The sequence below is a fragment of the Apostichopus japonicus genome, chromosome 7 (assembly GCF_037975245.1).
Source record: "Apostichopus japonicus isolate 1M-3 chromosome 7, ASM3797524v1, whole genome shotgun sequence".
Taxonomy (NCBI): Eukaryota; Metazoa; Echinodermata; class Holothuroidea; order Aspidochirotida; family Stichopodidae; genus Apostichopus; species Apostichopus japonicus.
In genome coordinates this window covers 8,540,822-8,565,079 of record NC_092567.1, presented here as the reverse complement: position 1 = coordinate 8,565,079, position 24,258 = coordinate 8,540,822, and the positions used below count along the sequence as shown (strand labels likewise).

The 24,258-nt window shown below is 35.7% G+C and overlaps 1 protein-coding gene across 2 annotated transcripts in view; it reads right to left on the bottom strand.

Annotated features, from left to right (window-relative positions):
• LOC139970073 (uncharacterized) overlaps positions 1–24,258 on the bottom strand; it is a 202,587-nt gene that overhangs the window by 148,664 nt on the left and 29,665 nt on the right. For both annotated transcript variants that reach the window (XR_011793912.1, XM_071975709.1), the window contains exons 5-6: positions 16,486–16,547; positions 2,769–2,804 (exon numbers count right to left, since the gene is read on the bottom strand). Coding sequence is in view for 1 of the 2 variants with exons in the window: in XM_071975709.1 (XP_071831810.1) it covers positions 2,769–2,804; positions 16,486–16,547 (98 nt within the window). In the remaining variant the exon portion in view is untranslated. The remainder of the gene's footprint in view (positions 1–2,768; positions 2,805–16,485; positions 16,548–24,258) is intronic.

Below are 24,258 nucleotides of genomic sequence, written 5' to 3'. Positions count from 1 at the left end.
TTTCAGTTATTATTTTAGGGAATCCAAACGAGTACGTCTTGCAAATATTTTAGTACTGAACATAATATACACATGAAGGCTAAATCTATGAAACCATGGTCAATTATGCTGTGGTCGCTTTGATTCTATGCTTGAAAGGATTTGTGAAGATTGGATTATACACAAAGTTATACCATTGGCTTGAAATATTGGAAATAAGTATATATATAACAACATGAATAGCATATATCAACACATATTGACTCATAGCACGAGGATATAATCCTTTCTCAATCTATGAAAAAAAGGTTTCTGTGTAAAACAGTATTACTGTACAATAATCAGTTCACTTATCTCCACACCCCATCCTCTTCCCTGCTGGTAACCATCAAATGACATATTCAGGGGATTTCCCCTTGATGTCACGATGACTCAATCAATGCATTCCAATGTACTATCACACATTGGTGCGATGCAGGGAAATGTTCCGTCCTGTGTATAAGCTGATCCCGTCTAGCTGAGTAGCCATTTTCAATTCAATTGCAAAGTTTAACATTATCATCATTATTGAAGTTCGACAATCCCTTTCAAACATTCAATTTAATAGTTACAAAACCATATCCAGGTCACTCAGCTCTCATTATGTGCTTTTCTAAAGAATTCACAAATGTAGAAGACAAATCAAATTAGACATTGACTCATCCCTTCTTCCTGTAGAATGTTGAAACCAATCGGATCATTTCGTGTAAAAGTTAAATACAATGTTGGGTAGGCCGTGTAACTACTGGTGTACCTCTAATAAAGAAATTCCCTGAATTGACCATTATTTACATGTAACGGAATAGTTATTTAGTCCATTATCTTGACCATGCTAGACTGGATTCTGCTTTATGTTTTGTTTTGACGGAACTTGTGTTATCATAGGCATATTTTATCTTCAGTGGAAAGCTACGAACGCCGGTGCCTCCAATCATAAGGTCCCGAGTTCGAGTTACTCCAAGATTAATTAATGTCGTCCAGTTAAAGATAATTCATAATAATGGGCGTTAAATATGAATCTAAGAGACTGACTTCGGTCAGCGTACTGCTTTGATAAGCCGATGTTGGCTTCTTTGCGAGTTCCTGCTTGCAGAAGGATACAAAATACATATATGAACAGTTTATGTGCTAATAATAAATGCATATTATAGTGCGAAAGACTATTAACAGTTTAAGCGTTAAATACGAAAAAAAAGAGTCTTTCTTGCTATAGCGTTACCTTATTTTCCCAAATTATAATTTAATCATCTATACATCGTTCAGATTTATAAACCAGTCTAATTAACCGTCCCAATAACACCAGTTTACAGATGACCGGTGGAAAGGAGGGGGGGGGGGGGAAGGGCGGACTCAGACCGATGTACAAAATAAGTATAATTGTAATTCACTGAACATTTGAAACTTATATACGCACTCTGTCCGTCTTTGCGCCGTTGTCGACTGCTTTCTTAAAAGAATCCGTGACAGTAATTCATTGCTAGCTAATTTGACTAACTTTAGTCAAATGTTTGGTAACATATAAAGAAATTGGCTTTCATATTGCAAAAGTAAATACAGACTAAAAACAACGGTGACCGTATAAAAAAAAAATAAACTGTAACATGTTGTGCTAACAAATAATCAATTAATTGAGATAAAAACCAGCGTAAATCGTTTCGAAATCTTACTGGAGGCTTTGAACTGACACACATTTGGGAAGTATATTGCTCAATAAATTTTTTGTTTTTAAGGTTTATGTTGAGAGACGACTCTCATGCACGCAGCTTCATCTCAAATCACTTTAGTGTCGTCAGCTACCTACACCGTTGCTGTCATGTCTTTTATATAAACGGACCTGAACTGTAACTTGATGCACCCCTCCTACATGTAATCCACTCTGTAATTGATTACGGTATGACGTCATCACTCAGTCACTAAAACAGCAACCATTCATTTTTACTAGTTTCATTGTATGTAATATAACAACAGTTGGCTCCGAGTTTGTGATTGTATAATTTTAAGTATGCTTTCGTTTCACAATGATTTATGATGCTATAACCCAGCAGATACCCTCCGAAACCATCCCCAGTCCCCTACCGAAATGATTGTATCATATCAAAGAATACCGGTAACACTGTTGAATCGTCATATGACATTTAACGATATTAATGTATTATGTCAGTTGCTCTCACAGTCAATATACTGTTAACATTTGTTTCGCAGAGAAATTAATGAACAAATGAGTTACTGGAAGAAATTTACTGATAAATATATTTGATACTTTTTGAATTGGTAACGAATTATGATATGCACATCAACAGAGTGAAACAAAAGAAACATTAATCATCTGCCAGTGGGGATGGGGTGTGGGTGCGGGTGGGGGGTTGTCAATTTGAAAGTTATCTTCAAATATTGTGTGAGGCTTGTAACGCTCCATAACATCTGACTAAAACTTGTAGTATTGAAAAGTCTATCCGTTTCTTTGTTTAGCCTTTCCTTATCAATGTTGCAGAAGTAAGATCATTAAGGCCTCACTAACCTAAACTTGACATTGAGAACAGTGCTATCATAATTACCAGATACAAACTCGTACCTGCCTATCTAAATTGACTGTTTGATACACAACAATTATAAATCTTTCCTTCCATATGGGAAAAAATGTATAATACTATTTTGTCTTAATCTTTTGTTCCACGGTAATTAACACATTATTGCCTGCTACTAAATTGACGTTATCAATTAACAGTAACATGAATCTATGTCTCTATTACCTCTTCTCCTGGTAGATTACCAAAACCGTCACAGGCCTGAAAGGAAGAGAAATATCATTTTCATTAGATTTTAAAATTTAATTTCAGGAAAATATAACATGACAAAGCAAATAATATATAATTTAGAATGATATATCTTTACAAATATCGCAGTGAATTATTCCTGGCAGGTAAACACACATCTACATTGAACACCCTAAAGTCAATTAAGGAGACAGACTAGTCAATGTAAGATGCACGGACTTAAAGGGTGTGAAGACTCGCGCAAAAGAAACATCTAATGCCGGTAATCTGACCTAGTTTCCAATGAGGTGTAACAGAAGTGTAAGACACCACCATCGATCCAAAAAAGTACGCACACAGCTACTACCGTCGGTTATTAGACACAAGTGTACATTCAGTACATACAGCTGCGGTCAATACCCACAGCACAGTGTACAAACGATACAGCGATGGACATCTCAGGTCCAGCTAAGATAACAAGGTATCACGTTTCATTACTGTCTGCATTTTGTAGCGACAAGAAAAAAACTTCACTTGCAAGCAACGGAAAGTTAACTTTTGAAAGATGGCGGCACGCTGTTTGGGGCGAGTCTCCAATGCCTTGTTTAACATTCATATAAACATTAGATTTATAGGAAAGACAGATTTAGTTTTAAACCCGTCATGAAACACTGAGTGACGTCATCAAACACTGAGTGACGTTGTAATGACCAACTTCTCACTGAGATGATCAGATGGCACCATGGAACGAGAAGATGACGAGGAGGGAAAATAGTTTAGTATTTTAAGATAGACCCTAGAACGATTTAAAGTAAAAAAAAATCAATACCTTGCTTAAGCCCACAAAGAAGCATATTGGTTACAACCCCCCTCCCCCACCCTTCGTCAAAGATGGAATGTCTCTATCGTATTGTTAGTAGTGAAAAGATATCCATGAAAATTTGGGAAATTATGTAGTTGTCCGATCAATACATACAATAAGAGACACAGTGGAATAATTACATAGATCTGTTAACATTTAAACATTTGATGAATTATAATAAACCTTGAACATATTTTTGTTATTCTAAAATTACCCTGTCTATGTATGTTCAATAAGAAGTTTGTACATGCGCACATAATCAGTTTTTCAATAGTTGACTCTTTCTGTCCAACGTTAGGCTAAGAACATTTAGACCAGGAAGAGACAGTCTGTAAATTAAGGAATATTTAGAGTGGGTTTATTTAACCGATTCGCCCTGTGTGTCTATTAGACTAATATTGGCATAAATCGTATGAATTCATCACACTCGTGTCTCTATGTATTATCTGGACTTGGTTTGGGTTGCTCCTAAACTCTATAGAACCCTGTTCAGACTCCTAAGTACCATACTCGGACCAAGTTGCCTCGGACTCGACTCGGAATCAAAAAACATTGGACTCAACTACATCAGAGCGTTTCTTATACAATAGCATACAGACATATTGAATGGTTCTGATATGAAGAGTACTATAAACAATAGAAACCATGTGAGGATACAAAACCCGGAAGTTGTATTATGTCATTTTCTGCGCTTGAATATAATTATTAATTTGCCGGGTGGTAATTGTTTAATATCAACCACATAATCAGTTACTTTTAACACACTACTCCTCACCCTATCTGGCCCAGGCTCCTTCAAGACCCTACGTTATACACATTGGTAGTTAATCAAAAGACGAAAGAAATAATGAACACATTTTAATCCATTATTAGTTCAGATTCACCGTTGGCATTTTTTGTATCATATTGCTACTGCTTATTCATAGTATACTGTATACGTACCGAGATTGGTACAAAAAGACGTTTCTTGAAAGTCACATTAAAATCATAAATTTAACACCTTTAAGTTGACCTTTAATGTATAGTCACCTCTTCTTTAATTTTCCTTGCATGTTGAAGTACATCTAATTGATGAAATCTACCTAAAAAAATACACTTCTTTCTTTGTTTTAAGTTAAAACCAGATCTGCCGTTTCATATATACGTCTGCTTGGACCAACATATTTATCTCAGTAACGAATACCTTGCATAATATTATCGCCAGCAATTGAATATAATGATGAAGATATAATATTTAATTTTCCGGATGGTAAATTTCACAAAATCAACCACATCACCAGGTACTTTAAACACCCCCCCCCCCCTCTACTCCGACTTGGCCGAAGCTCCTTCGAGATAGCATGTATGTTTAATAATTTAGCAGTTATTCAAAAGACGACAGGTATAATACAAGTCATTTAAAACCACTATTAGTTCAGATTCATCGTTGACTTTTTGTATCATAATGCTGCTGCTGATTCATAGTAATGTACATACAGTGGATGATACAAAAAGACGTTTGTTGAAAATGAAATAAAAACCTTAAAGTTAATCGTTCAGTTACACTTTTAAGTATTTACCTCTCTTTTACTTTTTCCCAGTATCTTAAACTACATGAAGTTAAACACAGATGCGTCTTTTCATTTATAAGCCTGCTTGGACCCACATATTCGTATCTGTCACGTATATATATATATATATATATATATATATATATATATATATATATATAAATCTAAATCAATCATGAAATATAATCCATACGGATCCCTCACATCCCATTACAACTCAAACTACTAGAATCGAGTCACATTTAATGATTGTTGTATTGCTGCGTGCAGTGACGTCAGACGTAAAGATTCTAGATATGAAAATTATCACATCATATCTTCACTAATAAAACATTTCAGACTAATACGTTGTAGAAGAGAAACGCTGGAAGCACGATAGATACATTTCGCTCTATATGATTTATCTGTCTGAATATTCTCTGTTTTAAAATTGATAATATTCATTGATTCACAAGGCAATTACTTCCATAAAGTAGATTACAAACGGAGAAAGAATGACAACAATAATTAGGAAATAGGATGAAAGTGCTGGAGTACTAGCGTGGAAGGTGGCCTTCATTTATTTTCATTTATTTGTACCAACCTCGTCACAAGGTTTCTAACGTATATTGTGTTTTGTACGATATAGATAAATCCTGGAGAAATAACTCCTTGTCGTTGGACTATTGCAGATTTATCTTTAAATATAATTGTCGTTACTACAGTAAGGGGACCTAGCCCCACCCCCCCTCCCCTCCAATTATAATCTCAAAGGAAGCTTATTTTTATTTTTGATATATTAATTAAAAATAACAAATGCAAACCAGAGAAAGTGTGCCATAACGATAATTAGGCAATACGTATATTTTTATGACCAATTGTCTTTATTTGGGTTTAAGTTTACTGAATTAGAATAATGTTCTAACGTGCAACACGTGATTACATGAATTACCACTTCATTAATGCGCACACATCTATCTAAACATTTACAGTTGTATAAGTTTCGTTTCAAGTTAAATTAATAATATAATACAGTAACGGATATGGATGCTTTAGCATGTTTCCATATCAGATGAAAGGGCTTTGAAAGAGAGGAGTAGGGACAGTTTAAAATAAAATATGGAAAGTAGTTTTCTAGCACAAACAGTAAGCTTGGATGATAAAAGTTAGGATAATAAAATGGTGATGAAAACTTTGTAATATCATCACGAGGGTTTCTAAAGTATACTGTGAGCCCGACAGGAAGTATATACCACTTGGAAACTTGTACGATTGCGCCCTTTTCAAGAATGTCTGGCTCAATGAAGATCATATCCTAGATTAACGCCCTGTCCTACCGTGACCTTTATTATATAATAATGTCCAATTCCTCATTGATCTGTAACAGTTTAAACAAATCTAACGAAAACAAAACTTTTTTGTCAATATCTAATAGCTAGAATTTCACCAAGACTAATTTTAAATCTCCATATCCCTCGATCGGGAGGGATAATTCTTTTATCAATAACAGTGTTTCAAACAAATTAAATCAGATTAAAAATCCCCATAAATAAAATCAGCAACATTTACAGCACTTCCGTTAACTAATTATTCCTTTGAGAGTTTTGATTAGACAATTCCTATTGATTGAGAAGACATGAACTATTCATATGGAACACCGACTGTATCCTGCACTTTAGGGTATTTTAGTTAAAGCCAATAGAAATTTGCACAATTTTAATATCTTGCCTATAAAATTGAATAAAGCTCTTCATTCTTTTTTGCTTGAACAGAATGACTCGAATACATTTTGTAGATAATTTGTAGTAACATAAGTATTCAACTAATTTTTGTTATTTTACTTTCTAATCTTTAAGATTATATTGTTGTACATATTTTAATATTTCTTATTCTTTGGTTCTCCTGTGTATAAGCATTTTATATTTATATTGGTGATAATGGAAATGAAATGAACAATATATGCGCCGGACTTTTGTAATAGGTTCGAGTTATATTTCCTACGGAAAGTGTACATGTTATTACAACTGTATAGCAATATTATAGTAGGACTTATGAATTTGACCGCTTGTAATTAGCCTCAGCAGGCTATGGGAATAGAAACAACTTCAGCCCCAATTCTTACATGTATAAGAAGGTGAAGCTAGTATTATGTTATGACATGTGTAATAGGTCTGATTTAAGTTCGGATGATGGTTAAAAAGCAACCAGGTTTTACATGCGTTCAAGCATCTACCAAAGTTATAATAATTCATCAAACTGATGAAACGTTTGAGTGCTATTTGATGGCGAAAATGTAATGGACACTATATGCTGCTTCGTAATAGATAAGAGTTTAATATTTCCTACGAAAGCTCTAAGTGTACATGTTATTTGTTTAACGGTTTAGCAATATTATATTATTCACTATGATTCTGAGCGCTTTTACTTAGCCTCAGAAACTGATGAGATTAGAAGAAACTTCAGCCCGAATTCTTACATGTATTAGAGGATGAAGCTAGTATGTACATACGTTATGAAATATGTAATAGTCTGATTTAAGTTCCGATGCCTTTTAAACACCAGCCATATTTCACATGAGTTCAAGCATCTATCCAAGTTACAGTAAACTGATGAAAACTGTTGATTGCTATTTGATGGCAATTAAGTTGATACTGAAAACGAAACCAGCTATGTTAATGCTACATTCGTTAAATTAGTCTTGTCATCCAACAATTGCTGTAAACGGAACATCCAGCTTCTACAAAGGAGTGTCTACTGTACATCTAAGATGCTTTTAACAAAATGCAGAAAGCAATTTATGGCGCGGGCTTAGCATATATATATATATATATATATATATATATATATATATATATATATATATAAATGAAAATCGTAATGAGTTGGAAAATCAAGAACAGTGAAAAAACTTTCAGCCTCCACCGGGATTCGAACCACGGGCCTCCCGCTCTGTACGCGGACACCCTAACCACTAGGCTATGGACGCTGATTGTATGTCCAGAGGTTCGAAACCGGTAAGGAAGATCGTAATTCCACTGTAGGCGTTTGTCACCTGTATCGAACAATACTAGTTCTGTTTTTGGTGACATATTTTGCCTTACTCTAGAGATCAGACATGATGCTAACCAACTCGAAAATCATTTGTGATTCCTAAAGCCGGATCTCGCAAGAGATACTTTGAACAGACTTTATGTTAATGCAATGGAGGTAAACGACAAAGGCAAATGAATATATATAAATGAAAATCGTAATGAGTTGGAAAATCAAGAACAGTGAAAAAACTTTCAGCCTCCACCGGGATTCGAACCACGGGCCTCCCGCTCTGTACGCGGACACCCTAACCACTAGGCTATGGACGCTGATTGTATGTCCAGAGGTTCGAAACCGGTAAGGAAGATCGTAATTCCACTGTAGGCGTTTGTCACCTGTATCGAACAATACTAGTTCTGTTTTTGGTGACATATTTTGCCTTACTCTAGAGATCAGACATGATGCTAACCAACTCGAAAATCATTTGTGATTCCTAAAGCCGGATCTCGAAAGAGATACTTTGAACAGACTTTATGTTAATGCAATGGAGGTAAACGACAAAGGCAAATGAATATATATAAATGAAAATCGTAATGAGTTGGAAAATCAAGAACAGTGAAAAAACTTTCAGCCTCCACCGGGATTCGAACCACGGGCCTCCCGCTCTGTACGCGGACACCCTAACCACTAGGCTATGGACGCTGATTGTATGTCCAGAGGTTCGAAACCGGTAAGGAAGATCGTAATTCCACTGTAGGCGTTTGTCACCTGTATCGAACAATACTAGTTCTGTTTTTGGTGACATATTTTGCCTTACTCTAGAGATCAGACATGATGCTAACCAACTCGAAAATCATTTGTGATTCCTAAAGCCGGATCTCGCAAGAGATACTTTGAACAGACTTTATGTTAATGCAATGGAGGTAAACGACAAAGGCAAATGAATATATATAAATGAAAATCGTAATGAGTTGGAAAATCAAGAACAGTGAAAAAACTTTCAGCCTCCACCGGGATTCGAACCACGGGCCTCCCGCTCTGTACGCGGACACCCTAACCACTAGGCTATGGACGCTGATTGTATGTCCAGAGGTTCGAAACCGGTAAGGAAGATCGTAATTCCACTGTAGGCGTTTGTCACCTGTATCGAACAATACTAGTTCTGTTTTTGGTGACATATTTTGCCTTACTCTAGAGATCAGACATGATGCTAACCAACTCGAAAATCATTTGTGATTCCTAAAGCCGGATCTCGAAAGAGATACTTTGAACAGACTTTATGTTAATGCAATGGAGGTAAACGACAAAGGCAAATGAATATATATAAATGAAAATCGTAATGAGTTGGAAAATCAAGAACAGTGAAAAAACTTTCAGCCTCCACCGGGATTCGAACCACGGGCCTCCCGCTCTGTACGCGGACACCCTAACCACTAGGCTATGGACGCTGATTGTATGTCCAGAGGTTCGAAACCGGTAAGGAAGATCGTAATTCCACTGTAGGCGTTTGTCACCTGTATCGAACAATACTAGTTCTGTTTTTGGTGACATATTTTGCCTTACTCTAGAGATCAGACATGATGCTAACCAACTCGAAAATCATTTGTGATTCCTAAAGCCGGATCTCGAAAGAGATACTTTGAACAGACTTTATGTTAATGCAATGGAGGTAAACGACAAAGGCAAATGAATATATATAAATGAAAATCGTAATGAGTTGGAAAATCAAGAACAGTGAAAAAACTTTCAGCCTCCACCGGGATTCGAACCACGGGCCTCCCGCTCTGTACGCGGACACCCTAACCACTAGGCTATGGACGCTGATTGTATGTCCAGAGGTTCGAAACCGGTAAGGAAGATCGTAATTCCACTGTAGGCGTTTGTCACCTGTATCGAACAATACTAGTTCTGTTTTTGGTGACATATTTTGCCTTACTCTAGAGATCAGACATGATGCTAACCAACTCGAAAATCATTTGTGATTCCTAAAGCCGGATCTCGAAAGAGATACTTTGAACAGACTTTATGTTAATGCAATGGAGGTAAACGACAAAGGCAAATGAATATATATAAATGAAAATCGTAATGAGTTGGAAAATCAAGAACAGTGAAAAAACTTTCAGCCTCCACCGGGATTCGAACCACGGGCCTCCCGCTCTGTACGCGGACACCCTAACCACTAGGCTATGGACGCTGATTGTATGTCCAGAGGTTCGAAACCGGTAAGGAAGATCGTAATTCCACTGTAGGCGTTTGTCACCTGTATCGAACAATACTAGTTCTGTTTTTGGTGACATATTTTGCCTTACTCTAGAGATCAGACATGATGCTAACCAACTCGAAAATCATTTGTGATTCCTAAAGCCGGATCTCGAAAGAGATACTTTGAACAGACTTTATGTTAATGCAATGGAGGTAAACGACAAAGGCAAATGAATATATATAAATGAAAATCGTAATGAGTTGGAAAATCAAGAACAGTGAAAAAACTTTCAGCCTCCACCGGGATTCGAACCACGGGCCTCCCGCTCTGTACGCGGACACCCTAACCACTAGGCTATGGACGCTGATTGTATGTCCAGAGGTTCGAAACCGGTAAGGAAGATCGTAATTCCACTGTAGGCGTTTGTCACCTGTATCGAACAATACTAGTTCTGTTTTTGGTGACATATTTTGCCTTACTCTAGAGATCAGACATGATGCTAACCAACTCGAAAATCATTTGTGATTCCTAAAGCCGGATCTCGAAAGAGATACTTTGAACAGACTTTATGTTAATGCAATGGAGGTAAACGACAAAGGCAAATGAATATATATAAATGAAAATCGTAATGAGTTGGAAAATCAAGAACAGTGAAAAAACTTTCAGCCTCCACCGGGATTCGAACCACGGGCCTCCCGCTCTGTACGCGGACACCCTAACCACTAGGCTATGGACGCTGATTGTATGTCCAGAGGTTCGAAACCGGTAAGGAAGATCGTAATTCCACTGTAGGCGTTTGTCACCTGTATCGAACAATACTAGTTCTGTTTTTGGTGACATATTTTGCCTTACTCTAGAGATCAGACATGATGCTAACCAACTCGAAAATCATTTGTGATTCCTAAAGCCGGATCTCGAAAGAGATACTTTGAACAGACTTTATGTTAATGCAATGGAGGTAAACGACAAAGGCAAATGAATATATATAAATGAAAATCGTAATGAGTTGGAAAATCAAGAACAGTGAAAAAACTTTCAGCCTCCACCGGGATTCGAACCACGGGCCTCCCGCTCTGTACGCGGACACCCTAACCACTAGGCTATGGACGCTGATTGTATGTCCAGAGGTTCGAAACCGGTAAGGAAGATCGTAATTCCACTGTAGGCGTTTGTCACCTGTATCGAACAATACTAGTTCTGTTTTTGGTGACATATTTTGCCTTACTCTAGAGATCAGACATGATGCTAACCAACTCGAAAATCATTTGTGATTCCTAAAGCCGGATCTCGAAAGAGATACTTTGAACAGACTTTATGTTAATGCAATGGAGGTAAACGACAAAGGCAAATGAATATATATAAATGAAAATCGTAATGAGTTGGAAAATCAAGAACAGTGAAAAAACTTTCAGCCTCCACCGGGATTCGAACCACGGGCCTCCCGCTCTGTACGCGGACACCCTAACCACTAGGCTATGGACGCTGATTGTATGTCCAGAGGTTCGAAACCGGTAAGGAAGATCGTAATTCCACTGTAGGCGTTTGTCACCTGTATCGAACAATACTAGTTCTGTTTTTGGTGACATATTTTGCCTTACTCTAGAGATCAGACATGATGCTAACCAACTCGAAAATCATTTGTGATTCCTAAAGCCGGATCTCGAAAGAGACACTTTGAACAGACTTTATGTTAATGCAATGGAGGTAAACGACAAAGGCAAATGAATATATATAAATGAAAATCGTAATGAGTTGGAAAATCAAGAACAGTGAAAAAACTTTCAGCCTCCACCGGGATTCGAACCACGGGCCTCCCGCTCTGTACGCGGACACCCTAACCACTAGGCTATGGACGCTGATTGTATGTCCAGAGGTTCGAAACCGGTAAGGAAGATCGTAATTCCACTGTAGGCGTTTGTCACCTGTATCGAACAATACTAGTTCTGTTTTTGGTGACATATTTTGCCTTACTCTAGAGATCAGACATGATGCTAACCAACTCGAAAATCATTTGTGATTCCTAAAGCCGGATCTCGAAAGAGATACTTTGAACAGACTTTATGTTAATGCAATGGAGGTAAACGACAAAGGCAAATGAATATATATAAATGAAAATCGTAATGAGTTGGAAAATCAAGAACAGTGAAAAAACTTTCAGCCTCCACCGGGATTCGAACCACGGGCCTCCCGCTCTGTACGCGGACACTCTAACCACTAGGCTATGGACGCTGATTGTATGTCCAGAGGTTCGAAACCGGTAAGGAAGATCGTAATTCCACTGTAGGCGTTTGTCACCTGTATCGAACAATACTAGTTCTGTTTTTGGTGACATATTTTGCCTTACTCTAGAGATCAGACATGATGCTAACCAACTCGAAAATCATTTGTGATTCCTAAAGCCGGATCTCGAAAGAGATACTTTGAACATTATATTATTATTATATATATATATATATATATATATATATATATATATATATATATATATATATATATATATATATATAGGAATAACGGAAAAACTGTTAAACAACTATGCTACATTTAGAGAAAGGCTGGATCTCGAGTGAGATACAATAATTGAATTAGGTAAGTGATTGGAAGTAAAACAGCCAATGTTTGGTTTTTGCAGAGCTTTCGAGCAAAACTAGCTCTTCTTCAGTGCATGATCACCGAAAGTGACAAGGAGTAGCAGGAATTGAAACTGTTTTATAGAGGAGATGTCGGCATGGTTGTAAGGGCAAAGCGGCTTACTGATTTCTGCTGAATTGAGCAGAAGTTTTAGAAATTCGGATTATTTTAATCCGCGTCGGATTATTTTAATCCGATTCCGTCGTAATTGTAAAGGAATTGTTTGGTTTATCTGGGACGGCAAATCGTTTCTGTTTAAACCGAATGGTGCCGTGGTCTTTAGGTTTAGTTCCCAGAAATTTTCTTTCGCTTTCCTAGATTTATCTGTCCAAGAATCGTTCTGGTCAATGGCAATAACACGCAAATTCTCAATTGAATGATTTTGGAGATTGAAGTGATTTGCAACAGGTTGGTAGATCTTTTTTGTTTTGATCGCCGATCTATGTTGTGTCATTCTCATTCTAAGAGTGTTTTTTGACTCTCCAATGTATTGTAAGTTACAAATATTACAGTAGATGAGGTAAATGACATTTTTGGATAGGCAGTTAATTTTCTGCCGAATTTGGAACGTGCGTTTGGTTTGGTTGCTCTGAAAGGCCCCGGTCGTATCGACAAGTAAGCACGTTTTGCAATTTTGTGTACAGGGCGATGATCCTGTAGTTTCTGTTTTGCTTTCCCCTAATGGGGTGTCATCCCGAAAGGATGCCCGAACTAAGATATCCCGTAGGTTGCTGGGTCTTTTAAAAGCGATGACAGGTAATTCTGGGAATACTGATTTCAGGCGTTCGGTGCCTTGAAGTAGGTGAAAATTCTTCTGAATGATATTAGCCAGTGGTGGGAGACCAAGGTGGAATTCAGTAACCAATGGTATATATATATATATATATATATATATATATATATATATATATATATATATATATATATATATATATATATATAAATATATATATATATATATATATATATATATATATATATATATAAATATATATATATATATATATATATATATATATATATATATATATATATCCGTGACGCAGTATCTTGAAAAAAATCAGATTCTTCTCCATGATATTTTTCAACATTGTGTTCGTATACAACGTCACAAATACGTGGCTAGTTCTCTGGTTAACATGGTATCTAGACAACAGAACGAAACAATAATATAATTTCCCCCACACACTGACTTGTAGTATGGTCTGTTGTGTAAATGGTAGTTTAAAGTGATTAATCACAGCTCCACTGAATCATCGGTAATGATTTACACCACAGAGCGAATCTGGTGCCACTAAAAAAAATATATTTATCTCAAAGATCTTCTTTAACAGTTGATTCCAAACCACGAATATAATATTTCACAAAATACAGAATAGTTTAAATTTTCTTTCATTTGATCAATGAACGTATCACCTCTTCCTACATTTATGTAAATTGCCAAAATGTCCAGCATTTGCACTCTGGAAAGCGGTAAGTCCGATGTTTACAAGCAATTTCGTTTATCAATGCACTCAACACAAATAATAGGCAATATAACCCAATTTGGCCATTCAGTACTTTGTGGCATTCATGCATTAGGTTGAAATTTGATTTCAAGTGGTACCTCGTTCGTTTGATCAAATGCATTTTTAAGGGCCCTTTTGAGCGTCTGGCGGGCCCTTTGTAGCAGAAAATTGTCTGGCATGATGATTCCTATAGTCTGTAATATTAACCCGAGCGTTCCACACCAGTTTTGAGTGGTACCTTGCATATTTAATCTGGGTCAATGCTACGATAATGGGCATTTGGGCCATATTTGGGGGCGTCTGGCGGGCCCTTGGCAGCAGAAAATGTGTCTGGCATGGGCCATTCAGTACTTTGTGGCATTCATGCATTAATTTGACATTGGTTTCAAGTGGTACCTCGTTCGTTTGATCAAATGCATTTTTAGGGGCCCTTTGGGGCGTCTGGCGGGCCCTTTGCAACAGCAAATTTGTCTGGCATGGGTCACTCAGTACTGTGCGGCATTCATGCATTAATTTGACATCGGTTTCAAGTGGTACCTCGTTCGTTTGATCAAATGCATTTTTGGGCCCCTTTTAACCGGCCCAGGGGCCACATGTAGCAGAGATCCACTTTTGGATATACTGGGTTTTTCCCCAAATGTTCCAATACTCAGATATTGGTACCTCGTTCGTTTCATCAAAGTGCACTGGGCTGCCGGGCTACAGTCCTTTTATTATATCTCAGCCTGCTTTGACCAACACACTTATGTCAGCCACGTATACACTAATATGCATAAATAATAATTTAAGCAAGTGATTCTTCAAATTGCCCTGAAGCTTTCTAAGCAACACAGTTAATTTATTAGCAAGATTTAATTCCAAGGAAAAATACCATAATTTATATTTTTAGCTTCTGAACTTTGTGTTATTGCTACACTTTGTTGGTAACAAACGTAGCCGTAAAATGAAAGATAGGACGTTGAAAACATAATGTTACTCTATTTCACCAAAATTATACGAGGAAATATGAGAGTAGGCAGAGATATTAAAGATTTGGAAACAACAATTAAAACATGACAATAAATGTGTGGGACAAAGTATTGTCTGAATCCGATCAAACGATAAATACCTCATTAGTATAATTATTTGAGTTAAACACTACGAAAGTATAGAAATCAACTTTAAAAAATAAAAATCGAGTCAAATTCCAAATACATCTGTTCCTATAAAAAACTTCTAAATTTCCTCTATCACCATCCTGTGCATTTGACCAATTCGTAAAGTACCATAACAATGGTTAAATGTAACTTGATTAGTAATTACCTGAACCAAGACCAACAATTTAAAGTAACATATCTGTTAGTGTTAAATGATGCATGGAAGACCCACGACTCACACCATCAGAAACAACTTTAAACCTATACATGACTAGTTAAAACCAGGGAGCTGCTACAGTAAAATATATGGTTAGGTAAACGGACTGAAACGATTGTTGTTATGTGTTATGATGAATAATTATACAGAAATTACAATAACAGACCTGTTCAATATGATTTATATCATTCTACGGTTTCATCTCAGAATGAACGTGAAGTTTATTGGATGCAAATTTACAACTTCGAATATTAACGAAACATCATGCGTCAAACGAATATACAATATATAGCAAACTTGTCAAAAATCAATCTTTTAGCTATAGATATATGCTTGAAATATCAAACTGACAAAGAAATTGTACAGGGTTGTTAATATAAAACTAATAAGATTCATTTAGACAATATTTGCACGCAAGATTCCGTCAGCTCTCTCTACCCAACACACCCCACCCCCTTGGAAGTAGGAGCAGGAAGATGTCTGGAATTTCTTTCTTTACATCGGAACTTCTAATATTACCAGCAACACGTAAACTTCACAGATAATGTATCACTTGCATTATGAGCAATAGCTGAATGAAAGTGATCGAACTCTTTACCTGCCATTGACCGGTTTGTAGATTCAGACGACAAAAACGATCATAGTTGATACGATTCCAAACTGATAAAAAAAGAAAAAAGAGAGATATGAAAATGATAAGTGCAAACTTAATCTGTTTTGGTCTGGAATGAAATCATACATATTTTATTCACGAGATTAATGTTGGCTTTCGATGATAACTTCATATTAGCTGAGTAAACAATCTAGTCGATTCCTTAATTTTGTTCTTATTAGTTTATCATTATCATATCAGTAATATAGCTGATCAGTTTACAATCCTTATATCTCAGTCAGATTACCGATCAATTTACTATCATTATCATCTCGGTTTTATACCTGATCAGTTTACAACTATTATCCCTTTTGTTTTAAAACCAATCAGGTTAGAATTGTTATCATCTCATTAACATATCTGATCAATTATACGATTATCCTAAATGAAAGCATATGCTCCCGTTCAAACAGAAACGAATACTTGACTAAATTAAGAAACCAAATCATGATAGTCGAGTATTCGATGCTCATATCAATAATAATAATAATAATCCATGAGACGATGAACGGATCAGAGAACACTCAACATCAGTGACGTCATTATATATCACGAGAGCCATAATTAAACACTGTTTAAAACAAATTGTTGAAAGAAGAAAAATGGAACTTGTTTAATAAAATAAATTAAAGTTAAATGTATGTACACTAGTAAAACAACGTTTTCTTAACAACGTAACCAGTCTCCATGTCAGAGGACTGCTGGATATAAGAGCATCCCAGTTCGAGAAAGGAAGGTTGTGTGTTTTACACTCAGGATTCCTTTGTTTAATGTGCTTCAAACTGTACTCAGAATAAATCGTATGTGCAGGAACATAGTGCAGGTGACAGCTGATACCTCGCTTTGCAAAGCGGATAGGAATGAGTAGGGTGGGGTGGGGGGGGGGGGTGTGGCAGGAATACGCAATCAGAGTATCAGAAAATGAAGTATAAATATCGACGGTTTAGAATATTCTAAATAATGCACAAACTGACTTTGACTTTGACTACATCGTATATGAATCTGAAATCACGAGATAATTTAGTATCTATTATAAAAAAAAACATCTGTCTTAAATTGTCACACATTTAATGGATCGGGGCAAACGTGATGTTTACACATTTAATTAATTATGTCTATGAGATTAAGCAATGATGACATCATCAGCAGTGACGTCACTCCATCATTTAACAATGATAATCTCGATGTGTCCTTTAAACAGAGAACAATGAACGAGGTTACAATGTGTACGAGTGCGAGAATAATGTTGATGGGTGTAGATAGAGAGGTTTGTATGTATTTACATTACTCTTAATTAATATAAATAATGAATTTAGGTAGAATCTTAGTACAGATGTGTTATTGTACAGGGAAATGAAACATATGATTGCTCGTGATGTTTGTAAAGCTACCCGATTTCAAGATATTCAGCTTATATTACAACACATTAGTGACGTCATCAAAGATCATGAAAACCACTTATTTAAATATTGATAACAGTAAAAGACTAACTGTATTTGGAATTACGTTATTGAGTTAAATTAAGGCGCTACATGTCCTAAGAGTACGTCAGTTGTGTAAACGATGGTTTATATGTCTTGTTTCCAGCCACTTTCTTGGGGTATTGTTTACCTGTATTAAGACTAAATACATAAATCTCTCTACTTTATGGAGGAGGAAGGTTTGTAATATCTAACATCGTGTTATTATGACTTGACATACACAATTATAACATTTAACAATAACACTGTCCACTTTTCTAAGAAGTTTCAAGAAATCCATAGTATACACTGTTGTCGACAGAAGTGTTGAGGGAGACAAACAACACTTACATGTAAACAAATATGAATGAGGATATCATATCAATATAAATTATGTTTTCTGTCGTGGTTTGTCTCTCAGAACATCTATAAGGCCGTGACAAAACTACAACACGAACTTAACAGAAATATCAGCAGCAATTGTATACAAATACAATACTTGTTGAATTCAAATAGAACAGACCATTGCAACATCTCTTTGTTTCTGTTTGTTTACATTTTCTGATTGCGGAATTTTAATGCGAGCCTAGACTATTGCAGCCGATCTTACAAAGATATCATAGTTGCGGTGCGCACATAATCGGCCGTTTTTCCGGTTCAGATCAACACACCTGCTATAACTAACTGCACGCCCCTAGCTTTGCGGTTATTATTCAGTAACAATACTTGTGACGATATGACAAATGCTCATTTCCATTAAACTCAAGAAACACGTATCTAGTTTGAATAACCATGATAATTCCTTTTTCATCAGAGACTACCATTGCCTGTAGCATAGTTGCATCCATGATAATTTACTTGATCCAAGCGAAGGATTGAAACGTTCTCTTGAGCATTGTTTTTATTTAATGAGAATCGGAAACACACAAACGGGTACCAGCTTTCTGAGGGAGGAGTGCTTTTCATGGTTTCATGATTTGATTAATCTGGAAACGCGAATACGGAATTTTAATTTAATGAAATAAATTTCTTGTAGTGTAGATGGCTGTTTTAATTGCTTACTATTTCTAGTTTTAGCAACTTGAAATGGTTCTTTTTTCCTGTGTGGTTTAAATCACTCAGCACCGAGAACGATAATATTATACTGGTGTAAAACTACTCAAAATTGAAATATACAATCTATCGCAATTGTTTTTAATATATCACTTATTATAAACATAGCACATACCTTACAAACAATTGATAAGAACAGCTAATTGAAATGTGTTTACAAGGCTTAAGATAGCAGTAATAATGTAAGTATTCCATGGATATTTTTGTTCCAGCTTACTGCCTTACAATTTGAGCAAATACGCAGATGGTTGAGCTAGATTTTCCCATTGACTTAGGCTGGTGGTTGACTACCATGTGGTCAAAGATAGCAGCAATAACGAAAGTATTCGGTGTATATTTTAGTGCCACACACAGAACACAATATGTAAAATAATGTTATTTTAATCACGAGTTGTAAAAAAATACATGGCATTTTGTTGGTAAATATTACACAATATTTAGTAAAAGTATGCGTATGCATACGAAGAGGATTGCCGAAAATTATAGTAAAAGTCCACTAAGTCATATTACATGATTACAAGTAACTTTTGCCAAAGCGTTAATCAACGGATGTAGAGTTACATAATGGAACCTAACTTGTACCAGTTTGACAAGTTAAGTCACTTATCGTTACTCAATAGCCTAGTAATCCACGGCCATACACGTGCAAGCCTCATTCACTTCGCGACCACTCGAGCTACAATGGCATGGAAAATCACGTTAAAGAACTGGGGCCTGGAAGAGTTGATTGACAAATTGGAAGGTAAGTTTAGTTATTCTGTAAGTGAACGTGACAATACTGAGAAATGCTTCTAGACTCACGATTAAATTAAATAGAAGACTGCTTTTGATTCGCTTGCGTTACGTAGACCTAACGTTAAATTTATACATTAAGTTATATAATAGACTAGCTGCTATTTGTCATGGTCAACTCATACTTGTCAGAGAATCACGGACGAACGGAGGATTTATACTGTTAGTAAGTCTATTCTATTCGTAAGTTCGGTTACACCTAATCCTAATTTAGTGTATCCTTCTAGTCCTTTCACATAGTAGGGCTTACTTAGGCTATACTAGGCAGTACATTTTAAAATGGCCTTGAGCATTGGCCTATCGTAACGCTGATACCTTTTGTTTTATTTAGAATGAACGTATTCATGTAAAGCAATTTATAATTACTGGTTTTGCCATTTTATCAGGTAGCAAGTAAGCCAAGGCTGAAGTGGATTGGTGATACTAATAGACTTAACTAAGGCTATAATATGATAGTGATCTGGCCTTTATCGTAGCAGTGTATGCAATTGCAGACAGTTGGAGTGAGCATTCTTTTAGCATACTTCATCCTGCAAACTTTGTTTAAGTATCAAATTGAAGCCAAGAGAACGATCTTACCAATAATGTATAATGTTTTTTTTTTTTTTGGGGGGGGCGGGCGGATTATATTGAACCCCTTTCCCAAAAATCATTTAAAGGTTTGTTTACGTTAAAAATTCTTGGAAATTTGACCTATGATTTTTGACCTATTCATTTTTCTAAAAATCAACTGAAATTTAGATCAGCCCCAGTAGCCTCATTAATCTTCAGAAGAAGCTAAATACATTTCAAAGATACCTTTATTTAGTGTGGAAGAAAGTATGACCGAAATTTCCCCAACATTCCTGAAATATTTGTGAGAATCCAGCAGATTACCGGCAAGAGTATATATATATATATATATATATATATATATATAGATATAAATATATATATATATATATATATATATATATATATATTATACAGATGCAGACTACACTCTCCTAACAGAAAAAAAACTCATATCTCTGCCATTGTTCAACCAATTTCACCACAATTGGTATCAGCAGAGAGGAAATTGTAAAGACAACAAAATAACATAAAACAAGATGACAACCTAATTCCTTTACTTCTAGTTAACTGCTTATAGACAGAAGAGATTCCATTTTGGGACCTAACTTGCATATTTGAATACATAATGAGCTCAAATTGAATAAAAGTCATGTCACATGAAATCCTGAACTTTGCACCTGTCCATTGATATTTAGGTTCCTGTACAAAATATTCTAAATTATTCTAATATTATAAATTACATTAAAAGAGACACCCCCACCCCTCTCAAGACTGCATATTCATCTCATGAGTTTACTAGGAGTTAAACATTCTGAATGTTTGCCCCTTTGAAAATCGAATCAAGCCAAGTATATGTAAATGTGTGTGCCACCATGCCTACCTGTACTTTAGGCTAACTTTAACTTAAGCTGTATAGCTGTATGCAGTTGGCACACTAGATGTCTCGTTTTTTCTTTGATTGCTCTAATAATTCGTTTAGTTGGTATAACACTACTGTCTGTGGATATGAGGAAACTGATGTACATATAATAAGTTCCACAATAACCATATGAAGAACAGAGTAATGCTTTATTTTAAACTTGTTTTATTAGATGGGAAAAACAATGCTGCAATCCATTTGTTACCACATTTGTTTCCTGTGAGACGCAAAGGGGCTAACTATTTGTAAAGGAATCATGTGCAGATTTCGTAGACTTCCAAGTTTGCATGTCCTTGTGCCCGCCACATTTGTAATTACGTCAGTTTGTGTTTGGAATACAATGCGAAAATTTGATGCAGATATTTTATCTTAACCAATGTAGAATATTTATCAACTACTCAATTCCTGGTATGGAGTAAAGTTCTCAAAGGAACTGATTTTTAAGATGATTTTTTTATTAATCCTCGGGAGAAATGATATGGTTGAAGAACATTGTTTTCCATCCCTCCAACACCTTGGCTTTCTTTAGGTTTTTTTTGCCAAAGGCTCAGAGAATCTATGCAATGATAATGTCCTGTGTGTGAGATGTCTGCTTGTATACATGAGATCGCAAGAACCCTAGATTAATTTGAGTTGATAAATGGCAGAATGGTGTTCCCTGTTCAGTGAATATATGTTATTTAGGAATTAGGGGGCAGGGGGGGGGGGGGCTTAATGTGAAAAACTTAAAAAGGTAATTGCCAACTAGCTATACATGACATTTACTTCATATTTTGGTGTGGAGCGTTGGTCCACCATCACTATGTTTTCACTGCCATTTGGGGTTTGCTAATTAAATATTGATGATCGGCGAGGCCAAATGACAGTTTTTCTGAAATTAGAATGTAAACACAAAATCTATTTATGTTTGAGTTGATAGTAGCTATAATTCTAACCATTAACCCAACGATGGTCCTTGTTGTTTTTTTGGTGCACATGCATATAGTAATCAGTGGACATGGCTTAATGTACAACAGTTGTGTTTTTTTTTTATTATGACAGACATTACAAAATAGAACAGCTTGAGAGTATCTCTGTTAAAGGTCCTTGCTTGATAATTAATATTTCTTTCCACCTGTATCACTATACGTTTATTATTTCGGATGCAGATGTCACGTTTTTGTGAGTGATACATGCCATTAAATGCCTAGGAACCATTTAGGTTTTTACACAGCCTTATTTTGATGGGTCTATATTTATCTCTTTGTTTGTTTGTTAGGAAAGCTCCAACTTGCAGTTCTATATGCAATTTTTTTCTTCAGAAAAGCCTAAACCATATGTGTTACTTCTTGGAGAAAGCAAAATACATCCTTAGCAGTTATTTGTGATCATCGAGAGACATGTCCTATCTCAGAGGAGGACATTTATGAATGCCATTGATGTTTGCTTCAATCATTATATGTGTTTAATCTGGAATACTAAAGCAGTCGTCATAGTCAGCATTCCATATGTTTTCACATCTCAAAGTTCAAGTTGATATGTATATTCCAGTTTCTGTTAAAAAATTATATCCTTTCATTTGGCCACAATTTGTTTTGATTGGTTTGCATGCTAATTCAAATTAAACTCATAATGAACAAATCATTGTGTATCTAAAGTTGTTGCTTGTTTTAAATTGACATCAGGAAGAGTTGTTTCTTTGTCATTACATTTTCAGACCCGTCACATCGGATGACTTGAGGGATTGTTGTTATTGTAAGAGTGTTTATATTCGTTGTGCTCAATAACAGCACTACAATCATATATCCAATCATTGTGATGATTGTGTGTTTAACATGGTGTATGTAAAATTTATTACACAAACAGTAACGTGAAATTGATATACTGTCATAGCATTCAGTGTCCCAAGACTGTTAATGGTCAGTTTAATGCATATATGTTTCATGTTTCAAAGTTCACTATTGTTCCATTATCTTTCCAAAGATCATATCGGTTTTTATCATTCTTCATTCTTTATTTTGGTACTGGTTGGTTGTTGACTCTTAATGAAAATTAAGCTATCATCTGCAGCAGATTATGAAAATACTGCTTATATATGGGTGACTACAGGAAAAGTTTATCTTTGTCATTGTCTTTATGGCCGCTAGTTGATTATGATTTAATGTTAGCTTTAAAATGGTATTTACTATAAACGTTGAAGAGATATATTATAAGGGTATTTATGTGAAAAGTGAAGGCAAAATACTTTCAGTGTTAAGTGGCTACCACCAAATATTCAAGATCCTTCCTCTTACTTAAGGATGTATAAGTATTGATAAATTGTGCTTAATAGTATTACATCATAATCCGGTCAAAGAGCTGAGAGTAAGTTTAACTTGTTGGAATAGTACTACAGTGCTCAACTATATACCAGCATGTTTAAGTTGCAAAGCTCATATGACATAGAAGATTATTTTTCCTGGGAATGTTCATGGGTTGATGTAAAGTAACTATCCTTTTAGTAGCTTTGCAAGAAATTTTAGCTAATGCTGCAGGTAGAGTTGTATCTTTGTCAAATTTTGCAATCAGACAGTTGATTATGTTAATTTTGGTGAGCTTTCAAATATCTTACTACATGTCGAGGGAGTTGGTTGAAATTCCTAAGTCGACCAAATGTTTTTTGTACATGTATCTCAAAAACTAAAAAAAATAAATCATTTACATTTTCGTAAGCATGCACCTTTAAGAGATATTACCTCTTGTTCATTTTCTGTTACCTTTTGTTTATGTTTTTGTTATTTTTTTTTCTATTATAAGTAAAAGTGGGATTTACATTGCTTGAAGATTTCAACCGTTTGAAAGTATGCTATCAATGTGTTTACGACCACCTATTGACCGCCTACTGCCTAATGTATCTGATAA